Source organism: Zosterops lateralis, assembly GCF_965231275.1.
Source record: "Zosterops lateralis genome assembly, chromosome: 5".
NCBI lineage: Eukaryota > Metazoa > Chordata > Aves > Passeriformes > Zosteropidae > Zosterops > Zosterops lateralis.
The window spans coordinates 43,388,786-43,415,964 of record NC_139766.1 but is presented as its reverse complement, the minus strand read 5'-3'; the positions used below and the strand labels follow the sequence as shown (position 1 = coordinate 43,415,964).

The 27,179-nt window shown below is 39.2% G+C and overlaps 1 protein-coding gene across 1 annotated transcript; it reads right to left on the bottom strand.

The window, feature by feature from the left end:
• Positions 1-12,538: 12,538 nt before the first annotated feature.
• On the bottom strand, positions 12,539-26,942 carry PLRG1 (pleiotropic regulator 1). The gene is made up of 15 exons (XM_083861663.1): positions 26,873-26,942; positions 25,292-25,398; positions 24,926-25,068; positions 23,785-23,838; positions 22,988-23,081; positions 22,498-22,588; positions 22,204-22,305; positions 20,618-20,710; positions 20,132-20,281; positions 19,922-20,023; positions 19,308-19,410; positions 18,636-18,744; positions 16,978-17,117; positions 16,297-16,490; positions 12,539-15,486 (listed from the first exon to the last, which is right to left on the bottom strand). The coding sequence occupies exons 1-15, from the start codon at positions 26,879-26,881 to the stop codon at positions 15,427-15,429; spliced, it is 1,551 nt and encodes a 516-aa protein (XP_083717789.1). The 5' UTR covers positions 26,882-26,942; the 3' UTR covers positions 12,539-15,426.
• Positions 26,943-27,179: the final 237 nt, after the last annotated feature.

Below are 27,179 nucleotides of genomic sequence, written 5' to 3'. Positions count from 1 at the left end.
GGGCTCCCCACTGCCACACAGGGGCAGGGACATCAGGCTCCAGATCGTGCCTGCCTCACATAGGAACTCACTCTTCCTTTCAGCTTCCCAGCCCTGATCACCATGTCCCTGCCTCTGCCTGTCACAAAGCCACATCTGCCTACCACTTCCCAAATAAAAACAGGCAAAATGCTTGGACCACCACACAAGCCCAAGTAATCACACAGGACAAAATGACATTGTCCTTTCAGCAAAATCTACATGCTTTCTCTCTGACTCCATCTTCAGTTTATTGCTGCATAGTGGGGAGGGAAGGGGAGGAGGCCATCAAACTCACTATGCCTGTAGGTATTTTTCTAGGTCTGGGAGCAGTTCACAACTTCCTTGCCTATTCTAAAGAAAACAACATGCACAAAAGTGCTCCTGCAGGGCTGAATATGGAGTCTCTCTCAGGCTCAAATCTCAGTTTACACCCATAGAAAAAACCATATTGCCAGCATGAGCTCATGACAGGGTGATCTCTCTCTGAATGCTCATTTTGGCTTATGCACTTGGAACAGCTTGCTGTTTTCTCTGTAGCTCAGTCGTGCGATATTTCACTTCACTCTTCATCAAGAACCAGGAGGGGTTCGTAGTGCAATGGAATGAAAAAATAACAGCAGTTTTAATTTAACATGCATTTCTTTTATGAGAGGGCCTTTTGAAATGACAGACAAAATTTTTATTTTCATACACAAAGCCATTCTCTGCTAGGGGAAGTGTTCAGGTCTGCATTTTCTCTTTCTTTTTTCTCTCTGTCATGAATGAGCTACTTTCAGTTGTTGACACAGGCTGTCAGAATTTCGTTGCGCTAAACAGATTGTTGGCAGCTGGTGGGAAGGTAAAATGAATTCATCTACACTGAAATAATAGTTTTTACTTTAGAAAGCAGCATTCATTTACAAGCCCTAAAGCTCTCTACAGATGTGAATGAATGAAGCTTTATAGTGATCCACTGAAGGGGTAAGCAGAACGTGTACTTTTCAGTCCTGAGCACAGAAGGCACCTGACTTGTCCAAGGTCAGACTAAATGCACCTGAACCAAGACCTACTGAAATCAATAAAACATTTCCTGCAACTTCAAGGCATGCTGAGCTGAGACTTAAGCTAGTGACAGAAATAGAAAATAATTCATAGCCCTCAAATCTCTCTTCTAATTGCCATTTTTGGCTACTTTTCTTCCTTCTGTTTTTGAACAGGCTTAAACCAGAACATCAACCAAGCCACAGAAATTTATTACATGACAATATGATACAAAAGAATTTGTGTTAAAGCTTTCCAGAAAAAAAATCTTATTGCAAGGACAAATAATAGTATTTTGTGGCCAAGATAATATTTAAAGGAAATCAGAATGAGTTGAAATATTCCTATAGGCTTCTTTGCTTGAACACTAACATTAATTTGAACATAATCTGAACATAAAATTTATCTGAATTTTTTTTTACTGCAACAATTCTATGCCATTACTCCCTAGGTTAAAGGGACAGGGCTATAGAGGAAGGACCAGCTAGAATTCAGGACTCAGTAGTGTACCAGGGAAATGAAAAATCTGAAGCACTCTGAACTGTGCACTGTTGGGCTGCTAAACAGATGCAAGTCTTTAGCAATGAGCACTTAAATAATCTTTTAATTTTAACCACACCTTTTTAATTGCAGTAACTGCCATGTAGTCATAACTGTAGGATCCACTTGGAAATACAGATGTCGCTCAACTACATGGAAGCAAATTATCATGGCTGGGATTAGTCATACCACAGCAACAGGAAGACACCCAAGTTGCTCTGAGAAGACAAGCTTATTTACTTGCACACAGTACCATCCAAACAGCTCTACTGCTTTCATACCTGAGCTGGGCAAAGCAGATCTGTCAGTAAAAGTCTGGGACTTCTCTACTCTGCAGTCAACAGCATCACCAACGTTTTTATCCTACCAATTGTTTGCAATATCTGCTCATGCTCTGATTTACATGGGCTTTATATTAGCTATGGTTTTATTCTCTCTAGGTGGTCACTTCTCTGCATATTTAAGCTAAATGCAGTTACAATGATGGAGAATTCCCCCAATTACCTGCTAACCACAGTCCTGCAACAGAAAATATCATGGCATTAACTTCATCCTCTTTCTCTCCTTCCCTAAGTTCCAAACCACTTATTTATCCCCTGGAGATGTTCTGACCAGGACAAGAATGGAAGTTTCAAAGTCAAAGATCTTGAACAGAAAATGGCTCTCCAGCTACCCCTTCTCTCCCTTACATTAGCAGCCTTCCAGGCTGAGGGCCAGCACTAACTGGTGGCTGAGCCAGGAAAGGACAAGCTCCCTTGGACTGCTGGAACTTCCCAGGCCAAAACTAACATACTCAAATCAAGGCAAGAGATGGCCAAAGCAGACTGTGGAGCACAAGCATCGTGCATTCACAGGGGATAAAACCAGCTCATAATGTCCGTGGGTATCGGTTTCTCATCAGGTAGAAGATGCATCTTCATAAGGAGTGTGCTGAAGGAACCTGATGCAGAAGTCTGGCTGCAGGGAGGCAGAAGTCTGGCTGAAATGACAAGGTCTGTGTCCACAAGGATCCTTCAGAATCTCCCCCATGCCAGGTGACAAACAAATAAACCCCCCAGAGTTCTCCTGGTTACTAATGATTTCCTGAGCATTTAGAAATCCAGCCAGAATGAGGTTGGAAGCCCAGCTAGGCCTTTGGATTATAGACTTGGAACAACCCAAGACAGACACCCTCAAAGGGCAAGATACTCTGCTTTCTCTGCTGATTACAAGCCCCATCCAGACAACATCACCTAAGCCTCCTTCAGATCTGGTTTCAAACATTTTCTTCCCATCTGTGCTCCTTTCTCATCTAACTCTGTGCAATGTTGCTGTTGATGGATTACACAAAACAGAGATACAAGATGAAGCATGTATTGTTAATGTAGTAAAGACTCTCCCATCCATATTTCTTTCCAAGGACCCCAATATAAATGAGGACTGCTCCCCCTAAGCCAGAGAAGAACAATCCTCATATATTCTCTACAGGACTATTTTAGTGCATTCTCGAATTATCATAACATATAAAAACATATGTAAAAAGTATCGGGTAAAACGCCTGCCTGGCTGGAGTCAATGGCAAATCTCCCATTTACTCTAAAGGGACAAAATTTCATCCACTAAGTTCCAAAATGAACATTTTCTGCCTACATTTTCTTGGATATATATATTAGGCAGATGCTCTGTGTTTGCTCAACAGCTAAAGAAAGTTATTATTTTCATGCAAAATGCTGTCTTGTCTCCCCACTAGAAAATAGACTTTGAATAATTTCTTCAGCAAATAATACCAAATTGTCAGGGTTTGTGCCGTCTAATCTGGGTTTGGCACAACCAAGCAAACCCACTGGCTGCTAGCCCTGCCATTAATAGTAACAACACAGTTTGGGACTTCTTCTTTGGTTTTCCACTCGTACATGTCTCTGTGTCCTATTTCAAACACAGCTAATAAAGAAGCAAGGAATAAACGGCAAAGTGGAAAGGTTGAGGTTGGGGAAATGCATCGAAACTCCTCTTAGTGAGTAAAAGGGCAATGACCTGAGCACCAGGGAGATTAAACTGGGGCAGAAAAATGTATTCAGAAAGGATGCCTAGCCATCCTGGCACCAGTGCATGACTTGCCTCTCACAATTTTCTGCTGCTCCTCCACGTGGGTTGCTGCCCTGCAGCCACAGGACAAGATGCAGCCCAGCATTTCATCTGCTGCAGTTAATGCTTCCATGAGTTAACCTCAACTGCCTCAATTTGCACCAATGGACTGGGCAGTGAATCACAACAGGCTGAGACATAGGCAGGCTCCTGCCAAGAGCTGCCTTTGGCCAGGGCATGGACACCAGGCAGGTAGAGGAGTGATTATCTGGGGATTGCAGCCAGTTCTCCCATGCACTCAAGTCACAGACAGCAACATAGCATGTTCAAGGACATCAAACTGCTTCTAATCACAGGTAAAAAACTCCCCAAGAGCTGAAGATAACTGGGAAAGCAAGTATCTTTGGGGGAAGGATAAACAGTGTTAAAATTCTCTCTTGGGAGACTGATTTCCTACTAAATTACTCCTCTGTGGGCTCATGCCTGGCTTTTCTTCTGCCCATCAATTAATGTATTAAAAAGCCTCACCAGAGTGCTGGGAGATGCGATTCCCTCTTCCAAAGCTACATCTAAAGCAGCCATTCAATGCAGGGAGCTTTTGTATGCCCAAGTTCAGAAGCCACTTCACATTTTTTGACCTCCCTGTTAGAGAGACAAAACTCCAGCTAATATCTCAGCCTGGGGATTTTTTTCCCTCTTTGAAGAAACACAGAGAAAAGGTAAAAAAAAAAAATAAGAAAATGGTTCAAACTGGAATATTAAACAGGTTTTTAGACAGAACAAATATTGATCACTCGGTTCATCCCTTTCTGAGATGGGAAAGGACATGAAAGATAGAAGCAGTACATTAATGCAGTTAGAAGATTTCAGGATTGAAACACCCCATTGCAGCATGCCCAGCATACTGTCTCTGGCTGCCTCACCCCAATAAATATTTACTGATTGTAACTGATTATGCTTTGAAATACAAAACCACTCAGTGTGGCAGAAATCACCTTCCCTGTTATGACTAATAGAGATTCGAGGCACAAATATGACTGCAGAATTTGCTGAAGAGAGCCTATGACCGAAAGTTCTGGCAGAGGAAAGACATTTTAGAAAGTGCAGCCATGACAACAATGTAACTTTTAAATTTCTCTGCCAGTGTACACTGGGTGGATTTATTTACCTTTGGTCTATGAGGCAAGACTCAAGACTTATCTGTTGGCTTTAATCTTTACTAAAAGAGAAGAGGAAAAATTAGGGGTTTGATAGAGGAAGCTTTATATAGTATGAAGTTTGGGCGGTTTGATCCTATGGCCCTACCTCTGTGCTGGGTTTATAGGACACAAAAAGCACATGAAAAAATCTTACTTCAGTGTAATTTCTCAATACTTATTCTCTTGTGCACTTTTTATTTCTACTTCCTTCTGTCAAAGGAGAAAAAGCCCAGAACAGATGTGGAAAATATCTGAATATGAATATCTATCCATAGATAGATGGAAAGTGAGTCAATCAACTAGCCAAGACAGATATTTCAAAAATGTTAGTGCTTCTTAACCACACCTTCTTCTTTTCACCATCTTGTCCCTGGTACCTCCAGTGTCCTGTTCCCAGCACACAGGTGAGCAGAGTTCATGGCAGACTTGGGCTCACACTGGGGATTTCTGTGTGCAGTACCGCACACATGAAAACACATTAAATGATGTATGCATGAGCAAAGCTGTCTCAAAGATGTGAATCAAAGAGAAAAAGAAGTAAAATGAGTGAAAAAAGGACATGAGGCAAAAATGGCAAATAACACCAGTTTATCAGACCATTGAGTGAGTGTGGTTTTTCATTTAAAATGCAGTATTTAAAAATAATAATAATAAACCTCATCATATTAACTGAGGCAACTAATGGAAAACAAATGCATGGCTTCAATGAGCCAGATATGGAAAAAATGCCAAAGAAGAAATTTTGGCAAGACAAAGAAGACTTCCTCTCCCTCCTCCTGTTATGGGATGCAACAGCAAGATCACCATACACAACACAGAGTGCATATCACAACATTCACATCTTGATTTAAAAGGAGAAAAGAATGTAAAATAGGAACTGCAAATTTCGCTTCCCAAAATTTATTTCTTCAGGAATGTGCATGTGCTTTATTTTCTCCAAGCTTAATGTCCAGCGTGAAAAGTAGATGGTTGTGTGTGGTTTGCATGGCCAGGTTTGGATAGTGTGTGTTGGCAGGGATGGATGATCAGGCAGCAAACAGCCCAAAGAGCTGGGCACACTTCCAAATAGTTGAAACTGCCCTGCTAAAGCTGCTGTCACTGCCACTAGTTCCTAGGAAAGAGTGGCAAGAGGTGGGACAAGTATGGAGAAGCACAGGCTGGATCTACCTCAGTACCTGTGAGAAAACCTCCAAACCGGGACATGGTCCCCAGGGGTGGTAGACTTTTACCACCTTAAACCCTGTAGGAAACATTTAGGTTTTTAGTAGGAAAAATGCTTCAATACTAATATTTGAACCAATGGTCTGGATGCAAAACCATCCTAGCAACCCCTAGAGATGTGTAAGAAACAAGCTTTGCAAGTAACTACAGTCATCCAGCCTCTAAAAAAGAACTAAGCACAGCACCATGGGGCAGGATCCATTTCTGTGCTATGCTTAGTTACTGCTCAGGCTGTATATTTGTTAGGGACAATGATCACTGCAGGGAGGCAATGAGCAAAGCAGCTGTAGAATTTCTGTTTCCCAAACTGCATTCACCTTGCCAAACAAAATTTAGAAATCCAATGGAGTGAATCAGTGATGCTTCTCAGTCCCATTTCAAATGCAAAAAAAGGCCTGAACCCCCCCCCCAACAAAAAAAAAACAACCAACATAAACAAAACATAAACAAAAAAACCCAACCCAAACCAAAACAACCAAAAACAAACCAAAAAAAACCCCACAACAAACCAACCAACCAAGCAACCAAAAAAAACCCATGCAAAAAACCAAATAAAAAACCCCACAAAATTATTTGGAGAAAAATGTGAAAAATGCAACTCCATGCTCAGTGCACCATTGTGGCAAATTATAGACCACAACCATTATTTTTATTGTTGTGATGCTTTCAAATAGGAGAAACAACAAAGCTGTCAGTAGAACAGCTTTAGAGTCTATACAAACTCCACAGTGAATTTTAAACACAACTCCAGTGTTTCCAGCAGGTGATCCCTTTCTAACCTCTTAAGCATCAAGGGGAAAAGAAGAAACCCATTTCTTCTTCCCCTGTAATACACTCACTTCTCTGGGGAACAACAGATGATTATTTTATTCTGCTCTTGAGCAAACAGGGACAAAGAGGCTTTTGGTAGGAGTGGAAGAAGGGGCAGAGTTCTGGGTGGGCAGGACAGTGTTGTGGCTGTGTCTCTGCCCACCACCTCCCTCCATTCTGGAAGGGGCAGAATGAGAATGAGGAAGGACAGGGTGTGCACAGGAAGGAGGAAAGCAGCATCTCACTATGTTGACCACTGTCCTAATCAGCCTCAGCACAGGGGGAAATTACAGCAGCCTAAGGAAAACTAAAAGCACTGACAGTGAATTCAAAAAGCTGAGAAGCAAATGCATTTTTGGAAGAGGCTTAGCTGACTTTAACTATTTATCATCAAAATGTAAGGCTAAGATGCTTTAATTTTTTCCAAGGTAAGGTTCTCAGGGAGCATTACCCTTATTCTCTCTTGCATAATACAAATTATGCTCCCCTTCTACTGAAGGAGAGAAGTGACTTTACATGAACTGCACATGAGAACATACAAGAAAACCTTTCAAACAAACAAACAAACAAAAGAAGAACCACAGGAGAAAGAAAAGGAAAGAGGATGAGCAAAGTGTATTCTTTATACAGAAACATTTCTAAATTCAACCACATACTACTTTGGTCCAGTCTACACTAGAGAAAAGCACCATGCTAAAAAAGTGAGAACTGACATGTCTTAAAGCAATGAAAATGGTGTGAAAACACAGAACTGCCTTGAGGTAGGAGTGACAACAGCTGTGTTATTTTAAAACATGCTGGCTCCTAGTGTCAACTGTGAGGTGTGTCCTGCAGAAAATCACCAGTTTTCTTTGTCACATCCAACACACCTCTCCATACAGGTATCAGTTATCACCAGAGTTGTTTCAAATTAACTGCTGCAGTATAAGCAGAGTGTAAGGCACACACTTAGAGAACAGCACACAGACATTTATGATCTGGCCATTCATTTTATAAACACACCTCATCTCTCCATCCCTTCTGTCTTCTCTTTGAACAGAGCAACATTTAGGCTTTTCTTTTTGGAAGACATGCATGGTGATGCAATATTCTCCAGACTAGAAAGTTCTTCCACTTTCTACTTGTGACCATTACTGGTAAAGGCTCTTTGTCTGTGATTTTTTATTTCTCTATAGGTACCATATTATCATGAGACCTATATGTCCTGGAATACACCAGAGTCCAAAATTTTAAGACAAGTTTGATCACAATATAAAGGTCTTTATTACCTGCAATACTAGATCTGTTTACTATTCATAGCAAATATTTATGGGGTTTAAGAAACTAAGAAATTGTGAAACAGAAAAAAGCTAGACATTTTCTCATCACAAGGGCAGCTTTTCACTCACAGCGATTTTGGCATTCCTCCACCAGAACATCCCCTGCTCAGTTTCACCAATACAAAGCATTTGCCAGGACAGTCAGCCAGGCTGGCCTGAATGTTTCTTGAACATTTCTTCTGAATGCTGAGGTTTAGTTCAGTTGCTAAACTGTGGGCACACTGCTGAGCTGAACACGTTAAAAAAGAGAAAAAACCCAGACATGATTTACTTGAACATCTTCCTCACTTTGGTTTCCTTTGTGTGTGTCTCATTCAATCTCAGGCTTACTTATTTTCTGTCAAGAATATGAAAATTGTTGTTAGATTTTGTTATTAAAACCAGAGTGTGGCATTGTGAGCAACTACTGGTGTATCTTATACACAGTGGGTGTATTACTATTTCTCAAGAAAAATCAAGTAGGGTGAGAGGAACTGGGAAGGTGGAGGCAGAACAATTTTCTATTAACATCAGGTTGCAGATCAGGTTATCCAGTCAGTATTTTCTGACTCCAAGAACAACTTCCCACCACAAAGCACTCCCACTGCATAGTTCTGTCAGAGTGTTTGATGCAGCAAGGCTGAACCACCCAGGGACCTGAAAGAGCAGTCAATAGCACTGCATGCTGCACCTGGACAACATGAAGCTCTCCAGAACAGCTGAAGATCTCACAGGCTCCTCAGGGATGTTGTTGATGGAAGAAGGCCAGGACAAATTTGGGGGAAAGGGAAAAAAGAAAGGAGTTACCAGGTCATAATTAATCAGGCTGGAGATACAGGTTAGAGATATCTTCCAATTTCTTAGCAGTGTTTTCACCATTAAAGTTTCCCAAGAACAAAAACTGAGAAATTGAAACCTGTGAGAGAATACAAAACTAAAATTGCACTGCAATTTTATCTATGCTTTCATTTAGTTACTGTGATTGATTGCTAGTTACTTTCAAATTTCCTGTTAAAGGTTTGATTTAGAGCAACACAAAACTCCTTCACTGGGATTTTCAGTTCCAAATAGAACAAAGTCATTAACAGAATTAATAGTTTCTGGTCAGTTTGCATTGCCAAACTTTCTTTAAAAGAAACATGCTCATTAGCATGTTGCATGGAAGAAAAGAAATTGAATGAGCAGGAAAGAATTAATATACCTACAAGACATGAAATTTGATTCATCTGGCAGCTGAAGCCATGCTCAAATTTTTGAATAGATTTTTTGTATTCATAACGTATATTGCTGCTTTATTGAGAGCAGATCCCTGTTTGTCAATGCAGGAAGTATGCTTGTCAAGGGGATTTACTTGGAAATAATTAAATCATGTTATGATTTCTAGTGTCTTTTCCCAGTTAAAAAAAAAAAAAAAAGGACTTTTGGATGCATCACAAAGGTTTCTCTGATTGCACAAGCTACACTCTTACTTATCACACTGCTCTCCCAACAGCAATGCATCATGTCAGTGTGATATTCTGTGGCTATAAACTCACTTCTCATTCCTCAGATCACCACTTACCTGTCAGAAAAAAACCAAACTCTCTGTTGTAGGGTAATCCCTATGTTCAATTAGCTGTTAAAAAATTAACCTATTTATTAAAGATATTCACCATGCAAACTTGGCTCCACTCTTCACACTTTTAAGCCTTGTTTAGAACTGTGCCTGCAAGTGCTTCCTCAGTGAAAGTCTCAGTGCAGCTGCAAATCCCTCCAGATTTATCATTCTGGAGTGGTCCACATTTCTTCACCAGTCACTGAATTTTCTGTAGTATACCAGGTTATAATTTGAAGCATGAGGGCACTGGAACACACTGCATTTATAGCTTGCGGTAAAAAGATGTATTTGCATCAAGGTGCCCAGATTTTTATTTTCACCATTGGCTGCACCCACATTAATACACTATTGCTCCTCCATTTTTCTGTTTATACTCATCTAATCCAGAAATCCCTTCTCTATTCCAGCCTGCCAGGTAAATGTAGCAAGTTTTCAAATACTTCCTTTCAGACATCATAGCTCTAGTCTCCTTTAGTTTTAATTCTTCCACTATCCTTTTACCTCCCTGAGAGGTTTCAGTCAATTACAGTTTTCTTATCTGGTCTTTGGGAAGTCTTATTTTTCTCAACATGTTGGTACTCATAATTCATAATGATGCTGTATCGACTCTCCCTTGCTCTGAAGGGCTTAACCCTTCATCCCTTCTCTTAGTGATTCTTCATCTGGGGAAAAAAAAGATTTGCAGCATCTAAAACCTCAAGAATTGTTATTGGAGCAGAAAGAGTAAAGGTGACATGTTTTGCAAAGACATGCTCTCCCTAAAATATAAAACAAAGGTTGTAAAAACATGTTCACAGAAATGAGCATTTCACACATTACCTGCACTTCTCAAACACAAGGGTAAGGTGTGCAGGTTTTTTGAGGAAAGAAAAGAAACCCCAGCACAATACAAATTTCCCAAGCATTTTCAACTACAGTTTTCTTGTCAGTGATTCCAACCTTCCTTGCAAGAAGAGAGACATTTAGCTCAATTATTTTACTGCTGAGGTCTCATTTGCAGGTGAGTGCCTTCAATTAATCCACGCTTTAGACACAAGTTTGAGGCTTCTGTACTCATTATATTCAAATAAAAACCCTAAAGAAAGGTGAACAAAACCCTGGTGCTAGCATGCACCTCAAAGTTAACACAACTGAACTTAAGTACACAACTGAATGTTACAAAGCCTATCCCACACAGATTCAACAACAGTAACCCCTAAGGGATGATCCTGCAAATTCCTTCAAGAAAAAATATTTTAAAGATTTCCAAGGGAACATTTGGAAAAAAACCCAACTCCACATCTAGAAACTCCACAGTTCCTATCAGTTTTACAACTTTACCTGATCACTGCTTTACTGCAGTTTGTAGATAGAATACATGAAGACAGATTAAAGACAAAGACAAAATTCTCTTGGTTAGATTTGGTTATTTTGCTGGAAAACCTCTCAAGGTGATTTTGCAAAATCAATATTTACAAATACTTATGTTAATATTCTTCAAGTTTCTGATGCATCCTTGATGAGATTGCAATACTGCATGACTGCTGATTAACTTTATTTTTCAAGATAAGCAAGCCTAGGAAAAATTAATGTGAAAAACAGTGTTCATAGAAGCAGTTACATTCTGCTAGCTCTGCAGATCAGAGCTTACTCAGCTCTCAATCAGAGCTTACTTACTGATCCTTATTCTTGTATCAAAACAAGAAATGCAGATTCCCCTTTGTGCTTCAAAATTCTTCAGACAGGAATGGTCATTTATTTTTCATCCAACTTATTTTTGCCAGTTTTCAAAAGATTTCTCTCATAGTAAGCAGAGAACTAAATTCACAAGACTTCAAGATGTAAAAGCCAGATTCTTAGCAGCTACCATTAAAGAAATCTCAGATGGGAATCTCCCCAAGTGCCAAGCTCTTCTACATGCCTGCAAGTGAAATCTGTAATTACTTGTCTGCCAAGTTCCAAAGGACCAAAGTGATTCACCAACTCCATACTATGCTTATGGAACAATAGTTTCAAGTCCTGTAATCTATTGTTCGTTTTATGGATCAAGAACACAGGTTGACCCTTCTTCAGCTGAGCAGGTTTACTGACACAGATTAATTTCTGAATATGCAATGTTTTCTTTAGGTGTGCTAGTAAAAGTTTAGAAGCCTCATCAAAAAATGAATGATGCATTTTGAATTAAAAAAAAAAAAAACAACAACCCACCCTGTGCGGATATTTACATAAATGACATGCCAGACTGATATGTTTTCCAATTCATTGGAAGGAAAAAACTCACCAACCCCTTCTCCCCTCACCCCAAAAAACCAAAACCAACCAACCAAAAAGAATCACATCCCACCTAGTGGAATCACCACTTCAAAATTCAGTGGTAAAACCCCCATCAACTTCATTGTGGCCAAATTTTCATTTGCATGCCATACAGAGAAAACCCCATTTAATTTGCTCCCATTACGACATAGCAAAATTAGTTTAAGCTTTCTTCCACCCACAAAACTTTCATCCAGAACTCATCCTTAACTCCAGAGGTGTTTCTGTGTTTTATAAAAACACACTAGATAAAATGCATGAACAATTCTGTATCTGTTTTGCTAATCCCCACATGCAAACCAAAAGCTCTCCACTAAACAGCAATCAATAGTTTCTTGTTTCCCATTACAGCTGATGTGCAAAAATATTTGTTACTGTGCTATGGGAAACAGTCCATGTCAATACTAAATTACTTTCACTTCAATACAGTTGTTTTTTGTTCTTCTTACTATAAAAACCATACTGGAAAAAGGACATGAATTCATATTGTATGGAAGGTTTTATTGATTGCTAAATTGCTGTTGCTTACATCAGGTATAGCACTTTAATTCCAATCCAACAAAACTAAAAAGAAGCTGCTATTAAAGACTTGTTTCTATAAGCCTTTCAGTTGTCAAATACATATTGTTCTGCACAACTCTCAGGCTGCCAGCAACACAACAGTGTTGTAGCTGCACAGCTTACACTGTATGCTTCAGTATAAGCCAAGAGTGATCTGAAAAGTCATCATTTTTACCAGTTACACTTTTTTATGCTACAAACAAAACCCATTTTCTTACTTCTCTGCTATTTTATACACAGTATAAAACAAATCTCAGGGTTTGTGGTAGAAATTATTTGATCCTATACAGAAGACATCAAATTTTATGAAATTAAGGACAGTAATTATTTTCTGCGATTAAACTTCCATTCAAGATTACTTAAAACTGACATTGCATTGTGACCTTTTCCAGAAGCACAGAAAATCCATCCAGTAGGCCAGATCCTCCTCTTTTGCTTCATCTTATGACTGACATGAACAAATCTAATGTCACCATGTATCCTACACAATCAGGCCTATGTGTATCACAACTGACTATCCAGGCTTACTCAGCACTAGAAAGTACTTTCATGAAATCTGATAAATCTTGATGCACAATAAATAATACAGAAGAACATGTGATGATATTCACATTACTGTCAAGGGGGAGAAAAAACTGTTAGGAAAGAAACGAACAAATAAATCAAATGTTCAAGAATAGACTTGGAAAAAAAAAAAAAATGTCAGACTTAGAACTGGGGCAGCCGGTCCTAGGCCTAAAAAGGAAACATATTATCCCAAATAATAGTGCGTAGCCTTTAATGTATAAACAAAATCTTTACTGAGGGCACAAAAAAGAAATGCTCTGGTAACCACTGCCCCAAGATAGCAGACTCCTGCAGAAGTCCAAAAAAGAAACACAGAGTCTCAAGGAGACTTTCTGATCTCTCGTCAAAATTATAAAGAGTAAAATAAAGGCAGTTTTTAAAGCAAAGTGCCAGTAGACAAAAGACATGCTGGAACTGTGGCCCACAGCTAGAGCTGTAATTTCTCCTTCTTCATTCCAAACTATCAGAAAAAAATTGACACTTATTAAAAAACCCTAAACTAAATGAAACAAACAAACAAAAAAATCCTCAACAATCCCATCTCTTTTCAAGTAAGTTGCTTCTTTCTGCTCTGGTTTCCTAAAGAGGATTTCACTGTGAGCAACAAAATTCTGTGTAACACCAATAATTCACTGATTTCTGGAATGAAGCATTAGTAGCAGTAAACAACATGCATAAGCCATAATCTGGATTTTTAACAGTCATATTAGTTAACATGGAAAGAGCTGTAATCAAGATCCAGAAAAATTCAAATTACTACTGAAATAAAAGATGCTTAATTCAACTTGTAAATACCAAATATCCCCTTTCCTATTTTGTGAAGTTGCTTCTCACAGTAGCTGTCAACTAAAATTCAGTTATTTATGCAGCATGGACTCCCTTAAAATGACATTGTCAAACATTCAGATTATAAATACAAGACCTCCTATGTATCATAAAAAAGACAAAAATTGTCATAATATAAACAACACTTAGTTTTACTAGCTTTTTGTAAATTACAATGCAAGTAACTCCTTTCTCTAACATAAATCCCAGATTTTAAAGAACTCAAACTGGTAGAGAATAGAAATAATTATTGTGAACTGCTTGACATCAATGCTTGATATCAATGATATCAAGATCAATTCTCAGCATCTACCCAGCATAAAACTTGCCAATGCAGCTATTAACACTGCAAGCAAAGTTGCCAATAATGGAATGGCCAAATGACAATTATTTTCTCCACTGCCCTGTGAAGGGAAAGTACTTTAGAGCAGCACAGATATGACAGATAAGTGGTAGCAAGGAACTTTACATGTTTACTGCTTGTTTTGTGACCATTTGTAGAGCCAATGAAAGATTTGTCCATTCAGAAGGACAAACTATCTTTCAGTAATAGTTTATTTTAAAGTCCTTCCTAAGATCATGGGAAGACAGCAACCTGTAAAATAAGGCTTAAAGGACTTAAGAGCTTTTCCTCGAGTTGAGTTAAAAAAATTCACTGCACTCTACTGTCATATATGCTTTAGGTAACTGGAAAAAACAAGCAGTTCACCTACCAAGAAAGTCAACTGGTCCTGCAAACAAAATGATTTGACAGCAGTCCTTGCTGCAGAAGTCCCACTCTGAAATAATGTAAGTGAAGATGAGTGCTTCTATTTGAAAGCTTTCCTGGGGAAAGATACACTTTGAAGATCCATATCATTCAGTAACACAGCACCAGCAATGCTCAGTGGCTGTGTTTATAAAGCAAACTACCTTATTATTGTGTTGTCCTGCTGGTTTCTAAATTACTCTGTAACTCTAATCTCGTATAGACTTAGCCTATGTACAATAAACAATATTAGTCTAAAATCTGAAAGCGTCCCCAAGGAACTTCCAGAAGATGACTTCTATGCATAAATTTGCAATTAACTTTTGAGGTCAAGCAAGGGTGTTTCAGGTAACCTATCCCATGAAAATATTTTTATAAGAATCTATTGAGTGTAAGTCTAAAAAAATAACCACCTGCACACCTATCTTTTTTGTGAACTATGCATGCTTCACAAAGTTAAGATTCAACTGGTTTGCTGGAATTGCAACAAAAAAAGACAAAAGGAAAGAGAAATAAAATTTATTATGAAACATATTGAAATAGCAATGACTTAGCTATGCTGTATGACTTCTTGCTCTGCTGTTCAAGGCAGAACAAAATGTGAATGCTCTGAATGCTCTCAGGAAAGCCAAAACAAAATTACAGAAGTAGATTGCTGCCACACTAAAATCGCTTTCTCTTGATAATTTCTGGTTTCCAGCTGACAGGATGGGTTTCTTCCGTCTAAAGGGAAAAAAAATCATAAGGATTATTTTAAACTTGAAACTCACCTAGAATTAAGGTTTAGTTTAAAATACTACTTATGAAGTATATGTACTCTAGTTCATATGTAGCATTATTAATACCTAATATACCTAATTAATTTTTCTATCATCTCACTGTCTGAAGTACATAGCAGTACTTGTTCTCTTCTTGTCCTTTTTTTCCCAACAAGGAAAATGATCAGGTTGCCAGTGGCATTTCCAAAACAACTCTGTGGTTATCAAAGCACATGAACAGGAGTTGCCAGTGACAGGCCTGCCAGACATATCTACATCAGTATTGGTAGATGTCGTGGAGTGTATTTTGCCCAACTTCAAAAGGGATAAAAAATTTCTGATTCTTTATATCTAAGATTTAATCTAAGTCTAATTCAGCATAAAATACCAACATTTAAGAAAAATTCTTATATTCTTTATATTCTTTATAATAAACTATTGTCCTAGGGTGACAACTATACAATCATCTGTTGTTTTCTCTATTGGCAAATTAATTAAATTAATTCAGATTTTAGAATAATGGTTTGGAAATAAGCTCTTTTCTCCAAATTCTAAAAATTGCCAAGGCAAATAACTAGTCCAGATCATATAAGTAAATACAATAAACCTGGAATGCAGAAATTAGCTACTGTCCTGTTAATGCTAATAGAGAAGTCTTTCAAATGTCAATAAAATGGATTACATAAGTCTGAACATGTCCCCTACTAACATGTGTTGCATTAGTCTGAATTTTTTTGATTTTATAAAAATACTTTAAAAAGACACTTTGACATACCGCAGTATCATCTTCTTTGTATACTTTTATGGTTTTGTCAGCTTCAGCTGTTAGCAATCTGCTTTCTGACTGGTCAAAAACACAAGCAAATATTCCTGATTCACTGTCCAAAGAACCCGGCTGGACTGCTGCATGTACTCTCTGGAAATTGTATCCAGTTCTCCAGTCCCAAAGGTGCATAGTGCCATTATCAGCTACAACAAGCAAGCAAACAAACAAACACAGTTAATATCTATCTTTTCCAAAAACAGCATCACTAACAACTAGTAAATACATCAGGAATACATCACACGACATTCATGTAGAATAGCTCAGTACACCCTGTAAATTTTTCTCTTTTCTGCTGTTTTCCTTCCTCAGAATCTTATCCAGATCTTCATCAGAAACCCAGAGAGATGATACACTACATCCCAGGGCAATTGCAGCAAGTTGCTTTGGAGGCACAGTAAGGACTGGCATTCTAAATATCAAGCTCTCTGCTCCCTCACTGAAATTGAATGAAATTCAATTCAGAAACATCCAAGGACATGAAAGTGGCCCTACTCACTATGAAATGAAATGGTGTCCTGCAGCAGGCTGACAGGCCTAGATAAAGCAGAACTCCATGATCATCTCTGCCTAAGGACCTCCAGCCACATGTACATGGGGGAGAGGAGAGGAATGTGTATTTCTTATTTTTACCTCCTGAGACCAGAACACCATCCGAATTTACAGCCAGTGTGTTTATTATAGCATTGTGACCAGAAAGGTTCTGAATGAAGTTTCCATCTGGGAATTTCCACTGCTTAATATTGTCTGGAGAACCAGATGCAAATGTATAACTGAAAGAAAATAAACACAGTATATTAAAGCTCAAAATAGCTGTATTGAGAGCAAATGTCCTTCATTAAAACTACTACTAAATGCTAGTCGCAAAATTACTTCATATTAAAACTGCTTTTCTGACATGTTTACTTCACATGAAATTAAGCAATTTTATGAAGTCATGGATTACCTATTCCTACTGTTTTCTTTCTGTGTCATAAACTAAACTCTGGAATATCCTATATGCCGTAGGATTTATAGGCAGACAAATATTTAAAATGCACATTAAGTTCTCTTCAGCTGTTATTCTGGCAAATTTTCAGGTAGTAGGGTATCATCAGCAAAGAAGGTAACAGGAAAAATAAATAAGGCAACAAACCCCAAGCATAGGCTAATGGCTAGTCTTCCAAAATTACATAAGCAAGGAAAAAGCCCTGCAAAAATGTAACTAAGAAAGATAACTTCTTCTACTGAGTTACCCCCAAATAAAAATCTCCTTCATTTAAAGTGTGCAAGAAGTTACATGGTTATTTGGGTCACACATACAAAAGCCTGTAGGAATACTTTCATTTGCCACAATGTCCAGGGAATTTACTGCCTATTTAAAAGATACTACAAATTAAAAAGTTAGTATTACAAGAAAATACCAGAACATTTAAAAACACAGAAATACTGAACTATAGGCCAACAGTTGCTACTGTTTGACAAGAACACTTCAAGTTTATTTTCAAAAATGTGTAATTGATGAAGCTGAAACCTGAATTACTTTTTTTTTTCCCAGAACATAAGTAAAATTAGAAGCTTTTTCTATAGCTGTAGCTAATGGGCTATACAAATTTTCAGGCACACATTGGAACAGAGCTTATTCATACCAAAGATTCTGAATTTCTGATAGAAATGATAGAATGTAATTTTAAAACATTAAAGGTGCAGAAGCAATCAAGTTCTATGTGAATTCCTTTTCTCCACTGTTTTAATGGGGATCCAAACAGGCAACTGTTGTGCATCCAAATACAGCATCTAAATTCAGAGCACTTCCAAGAACTTCTGCTTCAATTCTCACAGTAAGGTTTTTTTAAGGCCAGTTAGATTGAAATGTCTTCTGCAGTGAACCACATATTCAAAACAAAGGTCATCCTATTACTCCCTGTCTCCTTTAGCAATAATCACACGTGTGCAATGGCACATCACAAAACTACTGCAATTCCTGCTCACAACCATTCAATGACATATTTATTACTAGCCTTAGGAGCACTGTATCACCGAGTTTTAAGGACTGAATGAAAGGCACACACGTAAGTAATCTGTGGGATATAAGACATTCTCAGGACTGCTAATGTACACCAATGCCTATACTAGACAAGCACAATCAGGGCAGTGAAATGTATCTGATAATTGATATGTACATTTTTGCAGCATCCTAAGTGCATTAGTTTCTCACATTATTATGTTTTACCACTCTAGATCATCATTCACATTGGCTCTCTTCAATTCTCAAAGAACTGTGAAAGTGTAACAGAATAAAGAAAACTTACTGTCTTGGATGTAGCACTACTGCTCTTACAGATTTCTTGTGATTTGTTAAAGTAACACGCGTTTTTCCTGCCACCAAATCCCAGAGCCGTATGGTAGTATCATGACTGCCTACAACGAGAAGAAAAATTTTAAAAAGTAGTAGAAACCATCACCTTGAGTTTAGCAAAAACATTACTTTGCTAAGGCAGCCAAAATGATGTGAAAGAGACAAAAATGTTGTGCTAATGTCACCTCAGATGAAGAAGATGCCAAATTGCAAAAGTATTTTTCCTCACTTTTTAATCCAAGAATTAAGAAGTTACACTGCAAAGCTGGATTTTGACATAATGGGAAAAAGGATGAACATTTAACCACAGTACTGGACACTCCTTTACTGAAATGGGGAGAACTGAAATATCACAGAAAAGGCAAGTCTCAACATAGTATAACACAAATGAAAAACACCAGAAAAACAGGAAGTGCAGAAAAGCATTCAAACAATGCACAGCCATATTTGCTTAAACATACCATTAACAGTATGTAATAACCATTGGCCCATTTTCGACAGAAAGTAGTACAAGATTTGAGCAAATTCACCAAGATAACATTACAAACATCACACAATTACTGAACAAACACGTTCATCATTACGTTTTTCAATCATGTTACTCATGAAACCATGTCTACCATACCTGTAATAATTTGTGGTTCTGCAGCCTGGCACTTCACAGTTGCTACTGCATTGGTGTGTCCTGATAGTGTGTGCACACTGGCTTTTGTCCTTACATCCCAAATCTATGAATTCACAGCAAACATGTTAGAGGTCAGTAACAGGTGCATATTCAATGTGTTTTAGGCACTGTCATTGATTACATAATTTCCTTGCCATAGTCCTACAGATCAAAAAATAGTATTTAGGTGGTATTTTTCACCCAACCATTTATCACAGAACTGCCTCAGCTGGCAAATTTCAAGGAGAGAAGGAACCTGCCAGTGAACTTCTAGGCATATGGATAATTTAAGTCACCATAGTCCCATACCACCTCCTAAATACTAGGCAATCCTACATATACTACCTACATATAGTCTACCTACTAAATTAAGAAATAAAACATTATCCTGAAGTGACATGGCATGTTTGTGCATTTGGGCTTCAATTTTATCAACAATGTAAGACAAAACTAACACAAATCATCTTAGTAATTCATCCAAATTGATGATAACTTTTGCTAAGTGCTCATTTTTACAAATTAAGATATTGAAATACATATATCAAGATATTAAAACACAAGAATGCTATACTTACTCGTGCTGTTGAATCTCTGCTACATGTCACCAGCACATCTATTGTTGGATGCAAGTCTAATCCATAGACAGCACTTAGATGACCATGGTAATGTCTGATGACCTAGATGAATAAAACACACGTGAACTAATAATTGGAAGAACATTCTAAATGCTTTGATTTCTCTATTTGCTACTACCAATTCCTTCAATTAAAGAAACTGCAGCTTACCTTATTGTATTCAAGATCCCAGCATTTCACTTGTTTGTCTTCTCCACAAGAAAAGAGGTAGGGACTTCGTGCGCTTACTATCACCCCTCGTACAGTACTGATGTGTCCCGTCAAAGACAATTTCAATTTGCCACTAGCAAGGTCCCAAATCTGCACCAAAAGAGGTATTTCAAGGTAGACAGGAAAAAGCTACACAGTGAGTCTGGGTAAACAGCCCAGACATAACTGATCCTGCTGTAATGTAAGTTAAAAATACAGTCACATAAACACTTGCTCTCCAGATATTACCGTGTAATAAATGAAATCTCAAGAAAAGAACCAGTGCTACTCCACAAACCCTTTATGACAAGGTAACAAAAGAAAATAATGTTCTGCAGTTCATTATTCCAAAAACAGTAAACAAGAAATTGTTTCCAAGGGCTGGAAACATTTTTAAATAAAAAGGGAACCTGCAAACTTTGTCAGTCATTTCTTCCAACCTCTTACCTTTATAGTTCTGTCAGCAGAGCCAGTAACAAACCACTGATTTCCTGGTTCTACTGCAATACATCTCACCCAGCCCAGGTGACCACTGATAACCTTCAGGAAGAACAAAAAAATTGTCTAGATCAGAAACAATACAAAATCTTTTGATATATTTTTCCTTCTCCAACACTGTAATTTGCTAGTATTTACCAAGAAAAGTCAACTGTGAAATCAGATCTGAAGACAGCTTGATTTCTACTTCAGTTAAACAAAGAGAAAACAAGAAATTTACATAGAAATTTACAAACACCAGACCTGGGGAAGCTGCAATACATAAAGATCCTGTTCCTATAAGCAACTTTTTCACATCCTTTCAGAGTCCCTAACACTGTGACTCAACACTTGAAGCTGTGCAGAGAAAGACTGTGTTTGAGTACAGATTCCTTATGCTGCAGTATAGTACTTACACAAAGAACAATTATAAAAGTATTGGTTATTAAATCACATTTCTATATAATAACTTCTTAAAGCACACCATCACCTTCTTTTCTCCAAAACAGGAGTAATATGAGAACTGGACACTTTCCAGTAATAAAATAATGGAACCTGATCTCGAAAGAAATACTCTGCTTCACTTGCCGCATGCTTCACTTTCAGCAGCCTGTTTCTCTAAATTTTCCAAACTCAGACACCTAAAATCAAAACCCATAACTGGCTTCATTGGATGTCATGTTTCCTGTACCATCATACAGCTCATTTCAAAAGATTTAAAACACAACAAAGCTTCTTAGGCAGAAATACTTTGGAAAGTGGTAGTGGCATTTTCTGATAACATGAGACCACAGACACAAGATTTTAAGATAAATGTCTACTTCCTAATAGAAATGGGCTTTTCTGGGGAGAAATCTAAAAAATAATTCATTTGACCTATTTTGAGTTCACATCTTTCACAAACAACTTCAAGCCAAGCTCAGGAAAACCATTTGAAATGCGGGTCTAAAGCAACAGATAGATGAAATCCACATTTGGTGTTCTAGCTATGCTTCTATTTCCAAGCTGTCTAAACAACCTTTTGCCTTGTTGTGCAAGGATTCTGACCTTCAATAAAACTGTTTCTATGCAGAATTAATCCAGTGACTTGAATGATACTGACAGCATTTCTCTGAAAAGAAAGTGCTCCTAACAAGGAGGCCATTTTCAATTTTTCATCTGTTTACCATACATCTCATGGGTTTATTTTTGTCCCATTTCTTTCAAATGCCATTTATCTTAATTTTTATAGCAAACAACGTTCAAACAGTGCTTTATTTCGAAAACCTATATACTCACTGGAGCCCAAGCGTTTTTCAAAAAAATGCTTTAAAGGTTAGCCTTCGGATTTCTGACTAATACAGCAAACCTTCCACCCACTTTATCATAACACAGCTACAAGAGTAAAAAAAGAGGTTCAAAGAGAGTGTGTGCATACAACTTAGTTGTGATCACTTTTTGATCACCTTTTAAAATCCTACTTATTTTTGTGAATGAGAACAAAAATTATGATTTGAAGTCTTACACAGAATATGTTTACTTTTATATGCACATTCATGTCATAATTTCTAACTTACTCTGTACAGTTTCCAAGGTGGATGCCACTGAGGTTTGGGCATGGTTGGAGCCTTCTTTGGCATTAATGCGGAATTTTTGTTTCCACCAGCTTCCACCATAGCCTGTAAGTTAAAAGAAGGGTTACTCTTCTGGTTTGTAGCTTATCTCTTTGCCCAAAGCCTAAAACTTTCTCATTCTGCTTTCTCAACACTGATTAAATTTACTCAGTCAGGAGATCTCCACACAACACACACACGGATCCAGAAGCAGTCTGGTCAACACCACTGCTCACGTTAGATGTGCAACAGACTCACCACGGACATCCCAGGGGGTTGTGAACGCTCAGATATTCCAGCATGCCTGTAAATGTCACCCACACCAGCAGCTGTCCGGTTTGCATCCAGCCTAGAGTGAGGGAAAATGGTTCATCAATTGCAATTGACAACCTCCTGCTGAGTGATAAAGCATCACAGGGCTGCACCCAGCTGAAAGCTGTACACCTCTCAGGATGGGGAGTTCACAACCTCTCTTGGCACCCTGTCCATGGCTTGACTACCCCAAGGTACAAACACAAAGCCTCACACTTTTCTCTCCTAACTAAACAAAATTTCCCTTGGTCCAACTTCCAGTCACTGCCCCTCTTAACAACAACAAAAAAAAAGTGTACAGAAAAACAATGCCTGTCCACACTAAAAGCAGGTTTTTTAAGAATATCTGAATTACTCTGAGTAGCCCTTATCCCAGCTTCTGTGATTTGCCTTGAAATTCCCATAGATAAGTGTTAATGAGATAACACAGCAGTACCTGGACTGGGAAGCAGGAAGTGCTACAGCTAAGGACTGTGCTGCAGATTCACTTGGCATCCTCTGGACCTTAGTATCTGCTGTCAAAGCCACACCTTGGAAAAAAAAAACAACCCCACATATCAGAAACAAAGACAATTCCTTTAAACAGGAACTCAAAAGTGTCTTATACAAACATATAAAGGTATACACATACACCTGCAAACAAGGGCCTGACACACCTGCAATGTTATAGGGAATATACTGCATTTAATAATTCATGCTGAAATAAAATATAAATAAATTAATGGATAAGCACCCATTCTGGGAAAACTAGGCTTGTATTCAGTTTGGGTGTCTCCAGCAAGACAATAATGGAAATCAACACCAAGGAAGTTCCTGGCACTGGAGATGGGCCATTGACAATGACTAATCAAGGAGGAGCAGAACCAGGTAAGACCCAACAACTGGACCCTCCCAAATGCAGCTTTCCTGGAAAAGATAATCGACCCACCGACTCTGCCCAGAAATCTGTTTAGGAAGGGGACAATTAGCAATGGCCAGTGTAACAACACAGAAATACAACCCTTACAGACAAAAGCAAATGACACTAAAATTATTACACCCTCGAGTCTCTTCTCCAGAGCAAGGTGGTGAAACCTGCAGCTTTCTGCTCTGCTGATGAAAAGCAAGCAACATTCCACTACTATTAAGTAGGGAGTCATATCAAGAGGAAGCCTGCTCCTGCTAGGATGAAGGATATCTTGTTCATACAGAAACCCAAAAAATCCATGCAAACACTTAGAAAATTTTACTTACCAGGCCCAGATGGGTATGGGTGTGTACCAGTTACCATATACTCCACCTCTTGTCCTAAAGAGCAAGAGAATAATTTAATGTATTAATAATTACATTCTCTACTGCACTGCAAACAATGCACTCAAACAGCAAATAGTGGAAAAGAGAGCAGATCATACACAGCAGAAGAAACCAATAACCACCTCCAATATACTTAGACATTTCTCATTTTCATTAATTTAATTTTTTCTGGTTATCTCCATTTTAGAAAACTCAGTTGTAAAAAATAACTAACTTGAATGGTGAAGCTACTTGTTATCAAGAGGACTCAAGAGAAAAATCTTTATACTGCCTTTGAAGTAGATATCATGGAAAAGGATTCAAGCATACCAAGAGCATGGGTGTCTGAAATGTAAGCTAGTCAGCTGGTTGCCAGTGCTGTCAGAATTGAAAAGGGTCGTTTTCTTCTTAAAAGATTTTTCATTCTCTCTCAACGTGTTTCACTTTCACAATACTTCCAAATAAAGCATCCTGGGCAAATTCTCAATACCAACTCAGTATCAACTACCTCAACTAAAACGAGGCAGCATTTTTAGAAGAGAATTTTTATATGGGGTCTACCTAATACATACACCTTTTATACATCACAAAACATATACTGAAAAAACTCTACAGATTTGAAATAGTTTCCTGGTTTAAAAATTGCACAGGTAACAGACTGTAAATATACCATGAAACAAAACTAAAATAACAAAAAACCTCCCCAAACAAAAAAAAACCACATAAATGCCAAAACAAACAGAAGTCAACAAAAGATCATGTCTCCTTAATCATCATGAACTTGCCAACATAAGAAATACATTACTCAACTCTAAACCTAAGTACATCACACACTAATGTTACCAAAAATCATTCTTTATACCAATTAATCACTATAAAAAATCCACAGCACCCAACAACTCCTCTGTTAAAACAAGCTTTCCTCTTTTTCTGAATCACTTACCTCATGTGGACTCTAGCAAGAAAAATACCAATCAAAAAACGTGTCTTTGATTTCTGTATTTATCTCCAGTGGATTAACACTGGACTGCATTCTGAAGATTTTACATCAGTGAGACTGCTACAAAAGAAAGGAGAAATACACCACTAAAGGCAAACTAACCTTGATTTCCAGAATACTGTTTGTGTCCATAGGGATCCCCGGTGTTGGGGCCCCCCTTCTCCCTCAGGTTCTCTTTGAGGGTGGGCATGTGCAGCACCGAGCCGTACTCCGTGCGCAGCTTCACTGCCATTTTCACCTTGTGGCTGTGGGAAGAGTAAAGCAAAACCCTCAGTAAACCCCAGCTTCTGAACTGTCAGCAAGCTTTGAGATATTTTAGAGAGGATGTCATAAAACTTACTTTACAACTCTAATATTTCTCTCTCCTTAAGATTACTCTGTTAACAGTACAGAAACATCTGAATTTCTGACTTGGGTGGAGCAATCATTGTCAGAGTTTAAAACTTCACTGAGTGCAGCAGCACTTACCTTTCTTCATCCAATGGGATAGGCTTGGCATTATCTGCTACAAACATATCATGGGTTCTCTTCAAAGACCTGAACACAAGTGTGTGCACAGAATGCTTTTGGACTTCCTAAAAAAAAGAGCATTTGAATACGTTTGAACAGATTGAAATGAAAAACTGAATACTGAAAAAGCATTTATCCCACGTCCTTCCCAGTTTGGTTTCTTTATGTAGGCAATAAAGAAGTCAATTCTGAAGGAAAAAAACAACAAACAAAACACAACCTGTAGATTTTCCTTCATTACCACTGTAAAAAGAGCAGGGGCAATCATGAATTTCTGTGCGTGGTACCACTTCATGTTAACATGGCTAATTACTGCTCAATGACAGCAGCTGTTGACAGCACAAAAGGAGGTGGAACATCACATCTCCCCAACAGGGAAGAAGCTTCTGCAAATAATTTTTTGACAGATGCTTTTCTGTGAAAAACCAGCTTATGGTGTAGCTCATGGGGCAGCAGTCATTGCATCTTCTTCTCTATCCCTGACAGCCCCACATGCTCTCAGAAGTGCATGACATTCACCCACAGTAAAGGTTCTACAACCTATAAAACCAGTGGCCTTCTCCACAGCTGTACCTCCAAGCCCTCACAAAAAAAGTTGAGGTTTCCCTTCTGGGTTGACAGAGTCAGTAGCTCTCTGGTGGTCAAACACCACAGCATCACTTCTCCACAGACACAGAACGTGCTGAGTTGGAAGGGATCCACAAGGACCATCGAGCCCAACTCCTGGCCCTGCACGGGACACCCCAAGAGTCACACTGTGCCCAAGAGCATTGTCCAAACGTTCATTAAACTCTGTCAGCCTTGCTGCTGTGACCACTCCTGTGGGGAGCCTGTTCCAGCACCCAGCCACCCTCTGGGTGAAGAACCTTTTTCTGATATCCAACCCAAACATCCCCTGACATAACCTCAAGCCGTTCACTCGGATCCTGTCACTGGTCACCAGAGATCAGATCAGAACCCGCTACTCCACTTCCCCCTCGTGAGGAAGCTGTAAACTGAAATGAGGTTTCCCTTCACTCTCTTCTCCAAGCCGAACATGGCAAGCGACTTCATGCATTCCTCATAAGGTTTTTCCTCTAGACCAATCATCTCCATACCCTTTATATTTTTTTCTGATACTGTGGTACCCAAAACAATACCCAGCCCTCGAGCTGAGGCCGCAGCAGAGCAGAGCGGGACAACCCCCTCTCCTGACGGGCTGGCGCTGCTCTGCCGAACGCCCCCCAGAAATTCAGCATCCAGCACAAGTCTGGCAAAGCAAACCCGCTGCACACTGCGATGGCCCGCACCCGCGGCGTCCTGCGGGCAGCTCGCTGTGCCCGGGCCGAGCCAGGCGGGGGCTGCAGAGATGGAGGGGCGGCCGCGGTCCATCCCCAGAGCGGCCTTTCCCGCGCGGGGCACAGCGAGGGTGGCGGGCGCTTCTCCCGCCCGGCCCCGACCCAACTCGCCCCACTGACCCGGCCGCGCTCCCTGGTCTCGCCCGGGGCGCCTCAAGGACGCGACAGAGTGGATTTGCGGGACCGCTGCCCCATCCCTCACCTCCGCCATGGCGCCACCGAACTCCTTCCGCCGCCGCCGCCGCTATGGAGCCACTTCCGGCGCCTTCCCGCGCCGCACCGGAAGTGATGCATACAGAGGGGAAACGGGCGGAGAGGCAAAAGTGGAGGGGCAACCCCTGCCCTCGGCGTTCTGGGGGTTGCAGGTTCGAGCCCCGCTGGCGCTGCTAGTCACTTCATCAATGTGTAAAAATATATAAAGGGGCGGCGATAAGAGAACGGAGCCAGGGTCTGCCCGGTGGTGCCAACCAACAGGACAAGAGGCAATGGGCAAAAACTGATGTACAGGA